We start from the raw sequence: 14,935 nt of genomic DNA on the forward strand, positions 1-14,935 counted from the left end.
GTGAGGGCCTGATAATTGGTGATATGGATTTGAAGCATGGCTGAGAAGTACTCCTTCCTATCAAAAAGGTCTAGGCACTTCCAGTCTCTATCTTAGGGAGTGGCCCTTGACTGGTGTTGCCAGCCGCAGGAATTGATGGCGTCCACCACAATGGAATTGGGTGGTGGGTGGGAGAAGAGGAATTTAGTTTCATTGGCGGGGACATCGTATTTTTTATCTACCCGCTTGGAGGTTGGTGCTACTGATGCTGGGGTTTGCCAGATAGTTCTTGCTGGGTCTAAGATGGCCTCATTAATAGGGAGGGCAATCTTTGAGGAGGAGGAAGCATGGAAGATGTCAAGGAGCAGATGATGAATATCCTTGATTTCTTTCAGGAGTATTTGGAGAGTGTCTGCAACTCTCTTTGCCAATCCCTAGAAGAGACAAAAGTTGTCTGCCAGAGATGGTGAGGAAGGCATGACAGCTTCATCCAGGGAAAGGAGGATATGCTCTTCGGTGTCATTGCTTCTTTGCCCCCACCTTCCCGTTCCTCTATGATATTTTGTGGAGGCTCCAAAGCGCTGGATGCTGCAGCCGAGGTGGTGTGCCTTGAGGGTTCTTGGGCAAGGTTTAAAGCTTAAGAGGCATGTTGGTGATATGCTGCCCACGGGTCCCAATAAGACCACTGGGATGATGGTGGCATACAGCCCGGTGGTGGTGCCCATGCGTGGCCATACCAGGGTGGTGGTGATGGGGCCATCTGCGGGCATGGGCCTTGCTGGTATTGAGCACCATATGGAGCCTGAGAGGAGTACTGTGACACCACCTCCTCTGGTTCGCCAGCACTGACCATCCTGGTGTTGGTGGCAGTGCTGGAGGAGATGGGGATCTTGTCTGTACCAGTCTCTCTGGATGAGGCGATGATAATGTTACCGATGTAGACTCGCATACAGGGAGCTCCTTTTTAGCAGAGTGCTTACTCCTGTCCTTCGGTGCCCAGGCCCCAGTGCCCAGGCCCATAGGGTCCATGAGCGTGTCAGCAGTACCGGCTACTGTTGGTTTCCATGAGCCATGGGTACTGGACTAAGATGGTCTCAGTACCGATGGTGTCAAAGATAGCTGTAAGCGGTCCCCATCTCGCTCAGTATCTCGGGGCTCACTATGAGGACTTCCCGCTCTCTTCTTAGATGACATGTGAGAGGGGTCAGCAATCTGTTTCCTCGACCCACAGCCTTTAGCTGTAGAGGGCTCTGGGGAAGACTGATGTCTGCCAGGTGACTCATGGTGTGGATCCTGTGAGGGCCTAAGAGCCGCCTCCATGAAGATAATGTTCTGTCAGAGCTCTCTGCCCTTATGAGATCGTGGTCAGATTTGATGACAGACCACACTTTTGCTGGATGTGGCCTTCCCCAAAGCAGCAGATGCAATGGGAGTGCTTGTCGGCAATCGGGATTGCTTCCTTGCTAGTGAGGCACTTCTTAAAGCCTGGTGAACTGAATATACCGTATTGGGGAGGGGGAGGAAGGGAGGGTCCCTAATGAGGAAGAAAGGCGCAAAAAATAAAGAGTTTTTAATCGCCTTGAATAATTTTAGTATCATGTATTCTACATTATTTTTTAAATAACAACCTATCTCTGGGTTAGGCTAAAAGGGGTAAAAAACAAGGGTGATGTCATGCTAGGAGTCTACTACAGGCCACCTAACCAGGTGGAAGAGGTGGATGAGGCTTTTTTTAAACAACTAACAAAATCATCCAAAGCCCAAGATTTGGTGGTGATGGGGGACTTCAACTATCCGGATATATGTTGGGAAAATAACACAGCGGGGCACAGACTATCCAACAAATTCTTGGACTGCATTGCAGACAACTTTTTATTTCAGAAGGTTGAAAAAGCTACTAGGGGTGAAGCTGTTCTAGACTTGATTTTAACAAATAGGGAGGAACTCGTTGAGAATTTGAAAGTAGAAGGCAACTTGGGTGAAAGTGATCATGAAATCATAGAGTTTGCAATTCTAAGGAAGGGTAGAAGGGAGAACAGCAAAATAGAGACAATGGATTTCAGGAAGGCGGATTTTGGTAAGCTCAGAGAGCTGATAGGTAAGGTCCCATAGGAATCAAGACTGAGGGGAAAAACAACTGAGGAGAGTTGGCAGTTTTTCAAAGGGACACTATTAAGGGCCCAAAAGCAAGCTATTCCGCTGGTTAGGAAAGATAGAAAATGTGGCAAAAGACCACCTTGGCTTAACCACGAGATCTTGCATGATCTAAAAAATAAAAAGGAGTCATATAAAAAATGGAAACTAGGACAGATTACAAAGGATGAATATAGGCAAACAACACAGGAATGCAGGGGCAAGATTAGAAAGGCAAAGGCACAAAATGAGCTCAAACTAGCTACGGGAATAAAGGGAAACAAGAAGACTTTTTATCAATACATTAGAAGCAAGAGGAAGACCAAAGACAGGGTAGGCCCACTGCTTAGTGAAGAGGGAGAAACAGTAACAGGAAACTTGGAAATGGCAGAGATGCTTAATGACTTCTTTGTTTCGGTCTTCACCGAGAAGTCTGAAGGAATGCCTAACATAGTGAATGCTAATGGGAAGGGGGTAGGTTTAGCAGATAAAATTAAAAAAAAACAAGTTAAAAATCACTTAGAAAAGTTAGATGCCTGCAAGTCACCAGGGCCTGATGAAATGCATCCTAGAATACTCAAGGAGCTAATAGAGGAGGTATCTGAGCCTCTAACTATTAACTTTGGAAAATCATGGGAGACGGGAGAGATTCCAGAAGACTGGAAAAGGGCAAATATAGTGCCCATCTATAAAAAGGGAAATAAAAACAACCCAGGAAACTACAGACCAGTTAGTTTAACTTCTGTGCCAGGGAAGATAATGGAGCAAGTAATTAAGGAAATCATCTGCAAACACTTGGAAGGTGGTAAGGTGATAGGGAACAGCCAGCATGGATTTGTAAAGAACAAATCATGTCAAACCAATCTGATAGCTTTCTTCGATAGGATAACGAGTCTTGTGGATAAGGGAGAAGCTGTGGATGTGGTATACCTAGACTTTAGTAAGGCATTTGATACGGTCTCGCATGATATTCTTATCGATAAACTAGGCAAATACAATTTAGATGGGGCTACTATAAGATGGGTGCATAACTGGCTGGATAACCGTACTCAGAGAGTTGTTATTAATGGTTCCCAATCCTGCTGGAAAGGCATAACGAGTGGGGTTCCGCAGGGGTCTGTTTTGGGACCGGCTCTGTTCAATATCTTCATTAACAACTTAGATATTGGCATAGAAAGTACGCTTATTAAGTTTGCGGATGATACCAAACTGGGAGGGATTGCAACTGCTTTGGAGGACAGAGTCATAATTCAAAATGATCTGGACAAATTGGAGAAATGGGCTGAGTTAAACAGGATGAAGTTTAACAAAGACAAATGCAAAGTGCTCCACTTAGGAAGAAAAAAATCAGTTTCACACATACAGAATGGGAAGAGACTGTCTAGGAAGGAGTATGGCAGAAAGGGATCTAGGGGTTATAGTGGACCACAAGCTAAATATGAGTCAACAGTGTGATGCTGTTGCAAAAAAAGCAAACATGATTCTGGGATGTATTAACAGGTGTGTTGTGAGCAAGACACGAGAAGTCATTCTTCCGCTCTACTCTGCACTGGTTAGGCCTCAGCTGGAGTATTGTGTCCAGTTTTGGGCACCGCATTTCAAGAAAGATGTGGAGAAATTGGAAAGGGTCCAGAGAAGAGCAACAAGAATGATTAAAGGTCTTGAGAACATGACCTATGAAGGAAGGCTGAAAGAATTGGGTTTGTTTAGTTTGGAAAAGAGAAGACTGAGAGGGGACATGATAGCAGTTTTCAGGTATCTAAAAGGGTGTCATAAGGAGGAGGGAGAAAACTTGTTCACCTTAGCCTCTGAGGATAGAACAAGAAGCAATGGGCTTAAACTGCAGCAAGGGAGGTCTAGGTTGGACATTAGGAAAAAGTTCCTAACTGTCAGGGTGGTTAAACACTGGAATAAATTGCCTAGGGAGGTTGTGGAATCTCCATCTCTGGAGATATTTAAGAGTAGGTTAGATAAATGTCTATCAGGGATGGTCTAGACAGTATTTGGTCCTGCCATGCGGGCAGGGGACTGGACTCGATGACCTCTCGAGGTCCCTTCCAGTCCTAGAATCTATGAATCTATATTCGTGTGAAAAAAAGCATTTGTAGAGAGCAATTAATGTAGACAAATTTTTTAAAACTATAAAATATTAATGAAAAGACTAGCTAATTAGAGTCCATTTCACACAGGAGTTTGTTTTATAAACTCTTCACACTTTGCTAAAACAAAATCTTTGCATCTTCAGGTGTTCTGAGAATATGTCCAATACAATCTACTCTGAACCTGGCTGGATAAAGGAAAGCTGAAAAAAAAGTCTTGCTCTTTAAGTTTTTTGACTGGTGTAAAAGGTTTTGCCTCTATTCAGTCATTCTGGAAGCATCATCTGGAAAAATACCAATACATAGGCCATGAAACTCCTATTTTCCTTTGTCTCTTGCTGGTTTTGGTGTTTTTTCTGCAAGATATTTTTATTTCAGCACTTCCTCCTCCAGGCCTGGCAGGAAATCAGAATTGCAGAGGCACACAGAAATGAGAAAGCATTATAATTATTAGAGCGAGGCAGAAATTTTCTATTGTAACAACTTTTCCAACAGAAAATGTAGTTTCTCCAAAAAATTGTGACAGGTTTTTTTTATTATTATTTTCAGTCAGGAAAATCTAAATGAAATATTTCATTTCAGGTCATTTTGACCCAAATCTGAATATATTGATTTCGGAACTGATCCAAAATGTTGACGCTGGAAATTAGAAGAAGAAATCTAGGCTGGAAATTAGGAGATGGTTTCTAACCATCAAAGGAGTGAGGTTCTGGAACAGCCTTTCAATAGGGGTGGTGAGGGCAAACAACCTAACTAGTTTTAAGCTGGAGCTTGATAAGTTTATGAACAGATTATATAACATGGTTGCCTGAGACAGCAAGGGACTGGACTCAATGACCCAGGATGTCCCTTCCAGTCCTGCCTTTCTATTTTTCATTTCATATCACTTCAGCACAACATTTAACTGCATATTCCTATCATGACAAATTGTCTTATGGGAGTTATAATTCCAGGCCCCATTCTCTCCTATGGGCCAGGCTCCCTGAAGGATTATATCTGTCACAACCAGGACAAAGGCAGTCAGACTGAGTGGTTGGAGCCAGGAGTCATTAGTCGGGCTGAATCAGGTACTGGGAGGTCAGAGTCCAAGACAGGCCAGAGGGTGAACTGAGAGCTCAGGCAAAAGGTGGCAGGCAGGGTCAGGTTCCCAGGAGATTGGGGTCGGGCACCAGGTTACAGACAGCAATTGAATAGCAAAGTCGAGGACAAACCGGGGTCAGAAGCCAGAGTCTAGGGCCTATCACAATCAGGGTCTGGAGCAGAAATGGGCAAGGCAGTCTGTGTTGTTGCTCAGACAGTTCCCCTTCATGGCTTCCTGATTTATATACTGGCATCAGCCAATCAGAGGGCTGTGAGGGGCCACCACTCCAGTCCTGTTGGGCAGTACTTCCTGCCAAACCCATCCTCACAGGGTCCTCCCATGGGAGCCTAGCCTAAGCCTCCCATGGCAATGCAGAGGCATCAGCCGCCCTGAACCTTCCAGGTTCCAGCCCTGCAGGGTCTAACAATATCTCCCATAAGGCAATGAGCTGATTTCATGCAGGCTGAGCTTCATGGTGCATCATGGCAGTCACATGACTTTTGGTGCATTATGGGAGATGTCATCCAGTCAGGGAGCCTGGCCCAGAGTAGAGGATGGGTGCATCAGGCTCCCTGACTACAATAGCCATAATGAGTCATGTGACTGCCATGATACATCACCAGATAGAAATGCAGCTTAATATTGCTATTATTTAAAAAGAAGCATTTCAGGTCAGTTCAATAAACTGAAATGAAACATTTTTATTTCAGGAATGTCAAAATGTTTAATTTCAATCAAAAATGCCATTTCAGGAGAAAATCAAATGTTGAAATGTCAGAATTTCCCATAGAATGGAAATTCTGAATTTCACTCAGCTCTGATAAGTATGTATTTATAAAATGCCATTCATCTGAAGATCACAAAGTCCTTCGTAAGTTTTAATTAAATGTATTCACCACAAGTATTAGCGTACTCATTTTATGGAGGGCTACACTGTGACACAAGAAGTGTGCAACTCACCCAAGGTCACACAACAAATGTCAAAACGTTTTTTGCCTGTGCAAATTCTAACACCTGTATTTGCAGGTATTAATGCGCCAAAAGGGCATGCACATGTGTGTGCAAACAGAAGTAGAGAACAGGGTCTGAAAATCAGGTTTTGAACTTGTTTTTCTAGTGATCTAGTGCTACTGTCTCACTGATATGCAGCAGTATCGCCCAGGCAGCAAAAGCTAAGAATAACATGGAGGCCACATAACTTAATGTCTTTCTCAACAGGGATTCCTCTGGCAAATCAAGAAACAGCATTCATGGGTTCCAAAATGAGTCTCTTTGACCAGAAGAGTGGTAGCCACAGTCTCCAAATGGAGTGTGTAGGGCACAAGGAAATGGCCCGGGAAGCCTTAGTCTTAGCAAAGACACAGAGGATTCTCATCATCCACCAGGAAAACTTTTGATCAAGAATAACTCTCTTAACCCATCTTCTTTAACCAAGTTACCTTTTTCTCCTGAAGGTCCAACTCTCCCCGGCCGCCCTGGAGCACCTTTCTCCCCTTTTTCTCCAGCCTCCCCTATTAATATAAAAGGAAAGAAGAAGAAAGAATAAAACATATTGATCCATCACTTCCTGTAGATATTTCAGTCTGAATTGCCATCAGTAATAAATGACTGGAGGAACTTCATTTTGTTTTGCCTTTGGAAAAAAGCCACATGTACATTAAAGAAAAAGCTGAGGATTTTGACTTTGGTAGCCTTCCTGTGTTGCATGAAGAACATGGCACAGCCTATTAACCAGTCACATGAATACCTACAGTAAGGGAGGAGAATACATAACTGACTCTTAAGGATAGGTGCATCTGCGCCGCTCTAGCACTTCTGGTGAAGACACTCTAAGTCAATGGGAGAAAGCTCTCCTGTCGACTTAATAACTCCTACCTCCACAAAACGCAGTAGCTATATCAGTGGGAGAATCTCTTCCGTTGACATAGCACTGTCTATACCAGGGCTTAGGTTGGTATAACTTACGTCGCTCAGGGGCATGAATTATTCACATGCTTAAGCAATGTAAGTTATACTGAAGTAATTTGTAGTTAGACATAGCCTAAACAAAAGGCCTGATTCTGCAGCCTTATTCATCTGAAGCCAATAAGATTATTCCCACGAATAGACACGGCAGACACATCCAGTAGTACATCAGCACCATCAAACTTATATCATCTTGACTGCATAACTGTATTACATCCCAACTCAGCAAAGCACGTAAGCACATGCTTAAATCCATCCCTCTTCAGCAAGCCACGTAAGCATATGCTTAACGTGATGCACATATTAAGTCTCATTAAGCATGCTAAAGTGTTTTGCTGAGTAATGATAGATTGGGACCTATAGGAGGAAATGCCTTCATCTTCATTCTGGTAATTTGCTGCATCTCTTAATTTCTTTAGTCTGAACCCCTATGTATTATATTCATGCTCAAGTAGCTCAGGGCATAAAATATAGACTCTTCATATTTAAATAGCAGCCTTCATAAATGTAAGCTGTCTTGTTTTCATTAACTGTGTATTTGTGGTTGAATGGTTTGCTCTGTACCCCTGCTACTATATTTCGTTACTTAAAATACAATTCAAATATCTGTACTAATTAAATAAATAAGAATCTCGATAAGCAATTGAACAAAGTCCCAGCTAAGAAAACAAAAGCTTCTGTGAAAAAGAAGAAAACCACAAACAAAAAAGAAAACAATGCCAATGACTACAATGAAATGAATTGACATCTTGAAACTAAAGGCAAAGCTGATGCCATCATACTCTGTGGACCCAGGAATGTGAATATTGATAAGTTTTCCAATAACTCTGTATCTTGTATGTAAAGCAGGGTAGCCAACATGAAGCTTATGGTCCATGTGTAGTCATGGAGTTCTCTAACACAAACCACAGCCACCATAAGGAAGGGAAGTGCACAGAGAAGAAATATTGCTGAGAACAAAATGGAGTCTCACATACTTGAAAGCAGCAATCTCCACAGGCCTCTGCTCCTTATTCGAGGGCTGCATTCAGAATTCTAAGGCTGCCTGTGCCTCCAGAGGATAGCAGCTCCAACTAATGTCTTCAGGCTCCTGACCATCTACCAATGCCACCTTCAGATAGTCAAAGCTAGGGGGAGGCCCCTGCTCTCCATGCAAAAATACTGCTGACAACTCACAGTAAATGGTATAGTTAGTATGGCTTTTACTAGTCTTTGGCACATTAAAGAATTTTTGTTTTTTTATCATTGAGTGGCCAACAGGCTCCATGTTACTATCTTCCCCCCTGTGAGCTGATTATAGGTTCCTTACTTGCCAAACATAAATCTTGGTAGTATTTTCCCTCTAGCCTCTTTTTCTGTGGAGACGCAGAGCAGGATACTAGAGCCTATTACTTCATGAGTCATTCCAGAGTGAAAGCCACACATCGGGGTCACTAACATAGATCACGCCTGCTTCAGGAATTGTGCTTGCCTGCATTTTTTTCCTAGTTTGAGGGCAGCAGTAGCATGTTTCCTCGCAGTGACCTTGACCTGGAGGGACCATTTCTAAGGATGAAAGAATACATCAGTTTCTAGGCCCATTAAGTCATTGCCTTTCTGCTCAGACTGCCTGATGTGCCAGTCAGCACCTAAGACTATTGTGGATTTTCTGATGCGGACTAAGACCACCAAAGAGAGAAAGGCTGGTCTTACTGGTTAAGACACTAGACTAGGACTTAGAATATCTGAGTTCCGTTTCTGCCTCTATTTGTTTGACCATCTGTAAGGGGGCAACAATAATAATATTGCCTTTTTCCCCACTTTCTTGTATCTTTTCCTTGCCTTGTAAGTAATTTCGGGCAGCGGCTGTGTCTCACTATATGTTTGTACAGTATCTAGTACAATGAGATCCCCTGATTTCAGTTGGGGTCTCTAGGCTCTACCATAATACAAATAATAATAGTAATAATAAACACATAGGCTACTGAGAACCCATTAGCTGGTGATAATTTTCTGTCATTACCAAAGTTCCCTATATGTGAGCAGAACTATTAACACAGGAGTGAATACACAGGAAGAAAGATTATTATAATTATTTTTATGTATTTCATGTCAACTATTTTTGTGCGTGGCATATCATTGAGAATATTAAGACAGTCCCTGCTCTGAAGAGTTTACAGTCTCAAAGACAGAAGACAGGACAAATTGGCAAATCCAGAATAGCTCAGAAGGTTTATATATGTATAATTTCTTCTCCATAACAATAATAAACTCACTTCTTATGGGCCTGGCAGAAGTACTAGTGTTTTATGAGAGGTTTGAATGAGCAATGTAGTTGGTCTTAATCCTCCATCTCTTCTCTCATGTACCATCATGCTTTTCTAATTATTAATCTTATACTTCTGAATTTCTAAAGCATGCATCATTGTGCTATGTGGACTCCCAGAACCACAGTATCCTTCCTCTTCCCAGTCCCATCTAGGTCCCAGGATAAATCATCTCGTCTATTTCATTAGTTTTATATTTTTTTAAAAAAAACCCTAAGATGTGAGTACATGAATGAGTAAATCGGTGTGTGGCTTTTTTATTTTTTATTTCTTATTCCCTTCTTTTTCCAGTCTTATTTCCATTCCAAGTTTCCTTCCTTCTCTATATTCCATTTTCTTCTTCCCATTTTCTCTCCATTGTTCTTTTCTTTGGGTCCTCTCTCTTTCCTTATCTCTGTCCATTCCTAAGTCTCCCTTATTATCTTTTTTTTCTACCCCTCGTAGAAATCTCTTTCTCTTTCCAGGGTATCCCAATTCCCACACTTCCCAGGGTCCCCAACATCTCTTTCCTCTGTTCCCCATAACCTCTCTTCTTCCCCTATTCTCCCCAACGCCTACTACAGACATGTTCCAGGTATAAGCTCTCAGTAAGGAATAGGGATGGGAGATCTTCTGGGACATCCTTCTAAGGTAGTCAGAGCCCAGCTGGCTGTGTTGGGCTCCATTATGAGATGCTTTGCTCCACTGTGGCCACAGATATCAGTGGCAACTCAGCAGCGGAGGAGCTATGGCATATTTAAGTGTTGCTTGTGAGAACCATTCAGCTCTGCACAGGAGCTGAGTTTTGGGCATATGGCCATACATATACTCAGTTTAGCGGAAATCTTGGTCATTCCTGACATGGGCTGGATTTGAGCCAACAGATGAAAGGCTCTGTATATCACTACCACTCCTCTGAGACAGTCAGTCCCCCGACAGTTTAGTTTGGGCATTGGTGGCTTTTAAGTGATTTTACATTAAGCTTAGCAGGCCATTATGTGCCTCACTGAAATTGTACATCAATCACCCTCACCATGTCAATGGCTGTTTCTAATTAGGTGGAGTGAAAGCACTAAAGCATTCTGGTTTTCAGGCTTCCTCACTGTTTTATGGCTCTATTCCTGATTACCTTACTAAAAAAAAAGAGGCCAGAATTATTGCTGGGAAAGTTCTACATTGTAATAATAGCAATTTTAGCATTTAGATGGCACTAAGTGCTTTATAAGCATTAACTAACTAATCCTCCCAAAACTACTGTGAGGTGATGAATGTGTGTACACAGAATTATCCTGATTATACAAATGGGGAAATGAAAGGAGAGTGGCTAAGGGACTGGCCCACGGACACAGAGAAAGTCAACAACAGAACCAGGATTAAAGTTCCTTGTTCCCCATGCTGCGTTCTGACCACTTGATCATTCTTCTCTATCACTAGGTCAGGGGTAGGCAACCTCTGGCACACGTGCCGAAGGTGGCACGCGAGCTGATTTTCAGTGGCACTCACACTGCCCAGATCTGGCCACAGCTCCGGGGGCCTCTGCATTTTAATTTAATTTTAAATGAAGTTTCTTAAACATTTTTAAAATCTTATTTACTTTACATACAACAATAGTTTAGTTATATATTATAGACTTATAGAACGAGACCTTCTAAAAACGTTAAAATGTATTACTGGCACGCAAAACCTTAAATTAGAGTGAATAAATGAAGACTCGGCCCACCATTTCTGAAAGGTTGCCGACCCCTGCACTAGGTTATGCAATAATAAATTTGATAATGCTGTTATTTGTGTGACATCCATACTAAAGACAGCAGATGAATGGAAATAATTAAGGCTCAGTCAAACCATGGATTGTCTGAATGCATCAAACTAACACTGCTCTACTTTTCACCCCCACCTCTGGTGTTAACATGGTTAAGAGTTCAGCGACCAGCCTATGAAAAGAAAACTCTACCTTTTTTCTCAGGTCAGTGATCTGAAAACTCATGAGGTAAAGCATTTCTCAGTTGTGCAGTAAAAATAAGAGTTTTATTACTGGGCTTAACACTGGTGGCACCTATCTTAAATGAGTGACATCATCTGACAATGGAGGCACAACCACAAGAAAAACTGTAAGGTTTCATATGTAGATAAATTGTATAGTTTTTAAACAATGCAAGTTTGTCAGCTGATGATATGTTAATTGTTCCTGGTCTGTAGCTCACAGAGTCTCTTGCCATACACACTTATTGGGAATGGCACATATAACATCCTTATATACATCTCAGGCAAAATCCTGGCCCTATTGAAGTCAATGGGAGTTTTGTTATTGACTTCAATAGGGCCAAGATTTTGCACACACCCTTAATTCAGATCATTATGTATAATATTGGCAACACATGCTATTGCTTCAGAACAATAATTAATTTAGATGTGCTGTGCTATTTAAATTACGGATGCCAAGGTATTCCTTTACATGAAGAGACCAATATTTTGTCTTACCATCTGTATCAGGCAATATTCTTGGCCAAAATGTAGAGCAAATAGTAAGCAGCTTTATTTTCATACTCATACCTGGCCAAACTCTGAGAGGCACGGAGCATTTAAGTCAATGGAAGTTGAAGGTGCTCAGCATTCTCAGAGTTTGCCACAAAGAAAGGTGTACTTCAGTTTAGCAAATATAGTTATTGATTACTTCCAAGTAGTCCCTCTCAAAGGGGCAATAAAGGCTTATAAAACGTTTTCTAGACAGTCAGAACACAGAGCCAGATTCTGCAACCTTTATGTACGTTGAGTACTACTCATGAGCATAAACCCACTGAAGTCATCAGGAAAACCCATCTGAGTAACCAGGGCTACTCTTCATGAGTGGGCTTTGCAGAGTCAGGCCTGCAGTTTGTAACCATGTTGTTTTAATGGACACAAATCATGTTACAAACTGTGCTTGGCCATGTTTGGAAAATTATTTCAAATCCTACTATGGAAAGGCCAATTGTAAGGCACCTTGTAGAGATGTTAGTCCCTGCTAGAAATTGCATATGACTTGAAATTGGTTCAAATAAACCTGTAAGAAAAAAGGGATTAATATTTAGGCAGAGGGAGAGACTCAAACATTACCTTTGAGGCCTGGAACAAGAATCTGAACAGAGCAGGACTCTTCTGCAATATGTTGAGGATATCCAGATCTTAACAGTGACAGGAAGGCAAGGCTAATTAGAGTCACCAGAAAAAACAGATCTCTCTTCATAATGAGCGCTTGCAGGTCACTGACTCCTAAACAAAAGAATGAATAAACAGTCATGGGAATTCCAAAGGCTTCTAATAGTTTCTAAGAGCATGCAGTGTGGCACCACGAATGGAGTATGTTTGTGCATACTATAGCCTAAATAGCATGAAAAGAATGTGTACAGGTTGTATGCCTAATAAACATATGTTGTACAGTACGATAGGGTTTTACGGTCATTCAGCAGTTCCTTTTAAGACTACACTGGTTCAGGTAAAATTCAGAAAACAAATTAGGTAAAAAAGATGGGATTCTGAGTAAATTTCCCCTCTCTTAACCAAAAAAAAAAAAAAAAAGGAAGAAGACCACTGATAGGTAAGACTTATTTTCTATTTTCCATATCTGTCAATGGAAAAGATGCCCAGTAGAGGTGGGGTTACCATCAATGTCGAATGAAGAAATGTACCAGGGATTTACATGGAAAGATACAAATATCTGAGTTGACATCCCAAGGTAGGAGAATGCATAAATTTTACCTTTCACAGCTTTGATAGCTGCCACTGGTATCTTTATAGTAGTTGATGCAACAGCCCTTATTTAGAAATAAATCTTCAATTTCATCATGGAGTGTAAATACACCAGAGTCTTTAATAAATCCAGGAGGTCCTCTACATCTGAGCAAGGTGAGTAACAACTTTGGCAAGAGACTTAATACTAGTCTGTACTTGAAGTGCTACAGTGGCACAGCTTCATCAGTGCAGCCGCGCCGCTGTAGCATGTGTGGTGTAGATGCTCTATGCTGACAGGAGAGAGCTCTCCCGGCAGCATAATAAAACCACCTCCCCGAGAGGTGATAGCTATGTCATGGGAGAAGCACTCCACCAACATAGCACTGTCCACACCTGCATTTAGTTCGGTGTAACTTACATCTCTCAGGAGGTGGCTTATTCACACCCCTGACTGACATAAGTTACACCAACATAAGTTGTAGTGTGTACAAGCCCTTAGCTCATTGAAATCACAGCCTCTTACAGATCTGTCAGTGAAACAGGCTTCATACTGTTATGCTGTAGGTAGACCTTTTGGGAAAAGAAACTGCCCAGAAATACAGTTTGATTGACTAGTCACCAAAAGCTGATCTATGAGAGGACTGCAAAAATGCTCTTTCAGGAAAGAAAAGAATTATCACAGTCCTCCTTATTTCTTCCTTTGACTAGCACTTTGTAATAGCAGGAGTAGGAAGAAAATGAAAACCAGATCAAAGTGTCAAGATATGGAGAAGATGTCTGTCACTAATACAGGTTCTTCTGTGTAGCCACTGCACACTGTGTTCAGGTTTATGGCTAGACTGAACAAATTGATATCAGGCTATCATGGGGGTAGCTCAAAAGATCAGTAATGGGACATGAAGTCTTTCACCCCATGCCATCAATTTAATTCTAGCCTAATGTGATTGTAATTGAAAGTCCCTGCCATTTGATTGCTGTATTCAGTAGCCAGTGTGAAATGAGCAGGTGGTCTCAAACCAGTTACAGATGCAATTCACCATCAGAATTGTCACATTTGGTGGGAATCTCGGCAGCAAGGCTAAATACTGAATGAGCATACAGTCTGAATCACCCTCACAATGCTAATGGCTAAGATGTGACCCTGGTTACACTTCCACACAGAGGAATAAGAGCACAAAAGGGTCCCTTTATTCTCCCGCATGGGCTACCATATCCTGGGAGAGGTGAGAAGTCAGGGAACACTCAAGGAAGACAAGGCCATTGAAGAAAAGCTAAATGAATTCTATGCATCGGTCTTCACTACAGAGGATGTGAGAGAGATTCCACCCCTGAACCATTCATTTTAGGTGACAAATCTGAGGAACTGTCCCAGACTGAGGTGTCAGCACAGGAGGTTTTGGAATAAATTGATAAATTAAACAGTAATAAGTGACCAGGACCAGGTGGGATTCATCCAGGAGTTCTGAAGGATCTCAAATATGAAATTGCAGAACTACTAACTGTGGTATGTAATCTATTGGTTAAATTAGCCTCAGTACCAGAGATGACTGAAGGATAGCTTGTAATGCTGATTTTTTTAAAAGGATCCAGCGGTAATCCTGACAATAACAGGCTGGTAAACCTAATTTCAGTACCAGGCAAACTGGTTGAAACTATAATAAAAAAACAGAATTATCAGACAC

The 14,935-nt window shown here is 41.8% G+C and overlaps 1 protein-coding gene across 4 annotated transcripts in view; it reads right to left on the bottom strand.

Moving 5' to 3' along the window:
* Positions 1-12,768, bottom strand: part of COLEC11 (collectin subfamily member 11) — a 35,183-nt gene extending 22,415 nt beyond the window's left edge. For 2 of the 4 annotated variants that reach the window (XM_065401605.1, XM_065401603.1), the window contains exons 1-2: positions 12,639-12,768; positions 6,732-6,803 (exon numbers count right to left, since the gene is read on the bottom strand). In XM_065401605.1, the coding sequence (XP_065257677.1) occupies positions 6,732-6,803; positions 12,639-12,768 (202 nt within the window). The remainder of the gene's footprint in view (positions 1-6,731; positions 6,804-12,638) is intronic. The other 2 variants (XM_065401606.1, XM_065401604.1) reach the window with 1 other exon arrangement.
* Positions 12,769-14,935: the final 2,167 nt, after the last annotated feature.

This window comes from Emys orbicularis, chromosome 3 (genome assembly GCF_028017835.1).
Source record: "Emys orbicularis isolate rEmyOrb1 chromosome 3, rEmyOrb1.hap1, whole genome shotgun sequence".
In the NCBI taxonomy this organism is placed as follows: Eukaryota; Metazoa; Chordata; order Testudines; family Emydidae; genus Emys; species Emys orbicularis.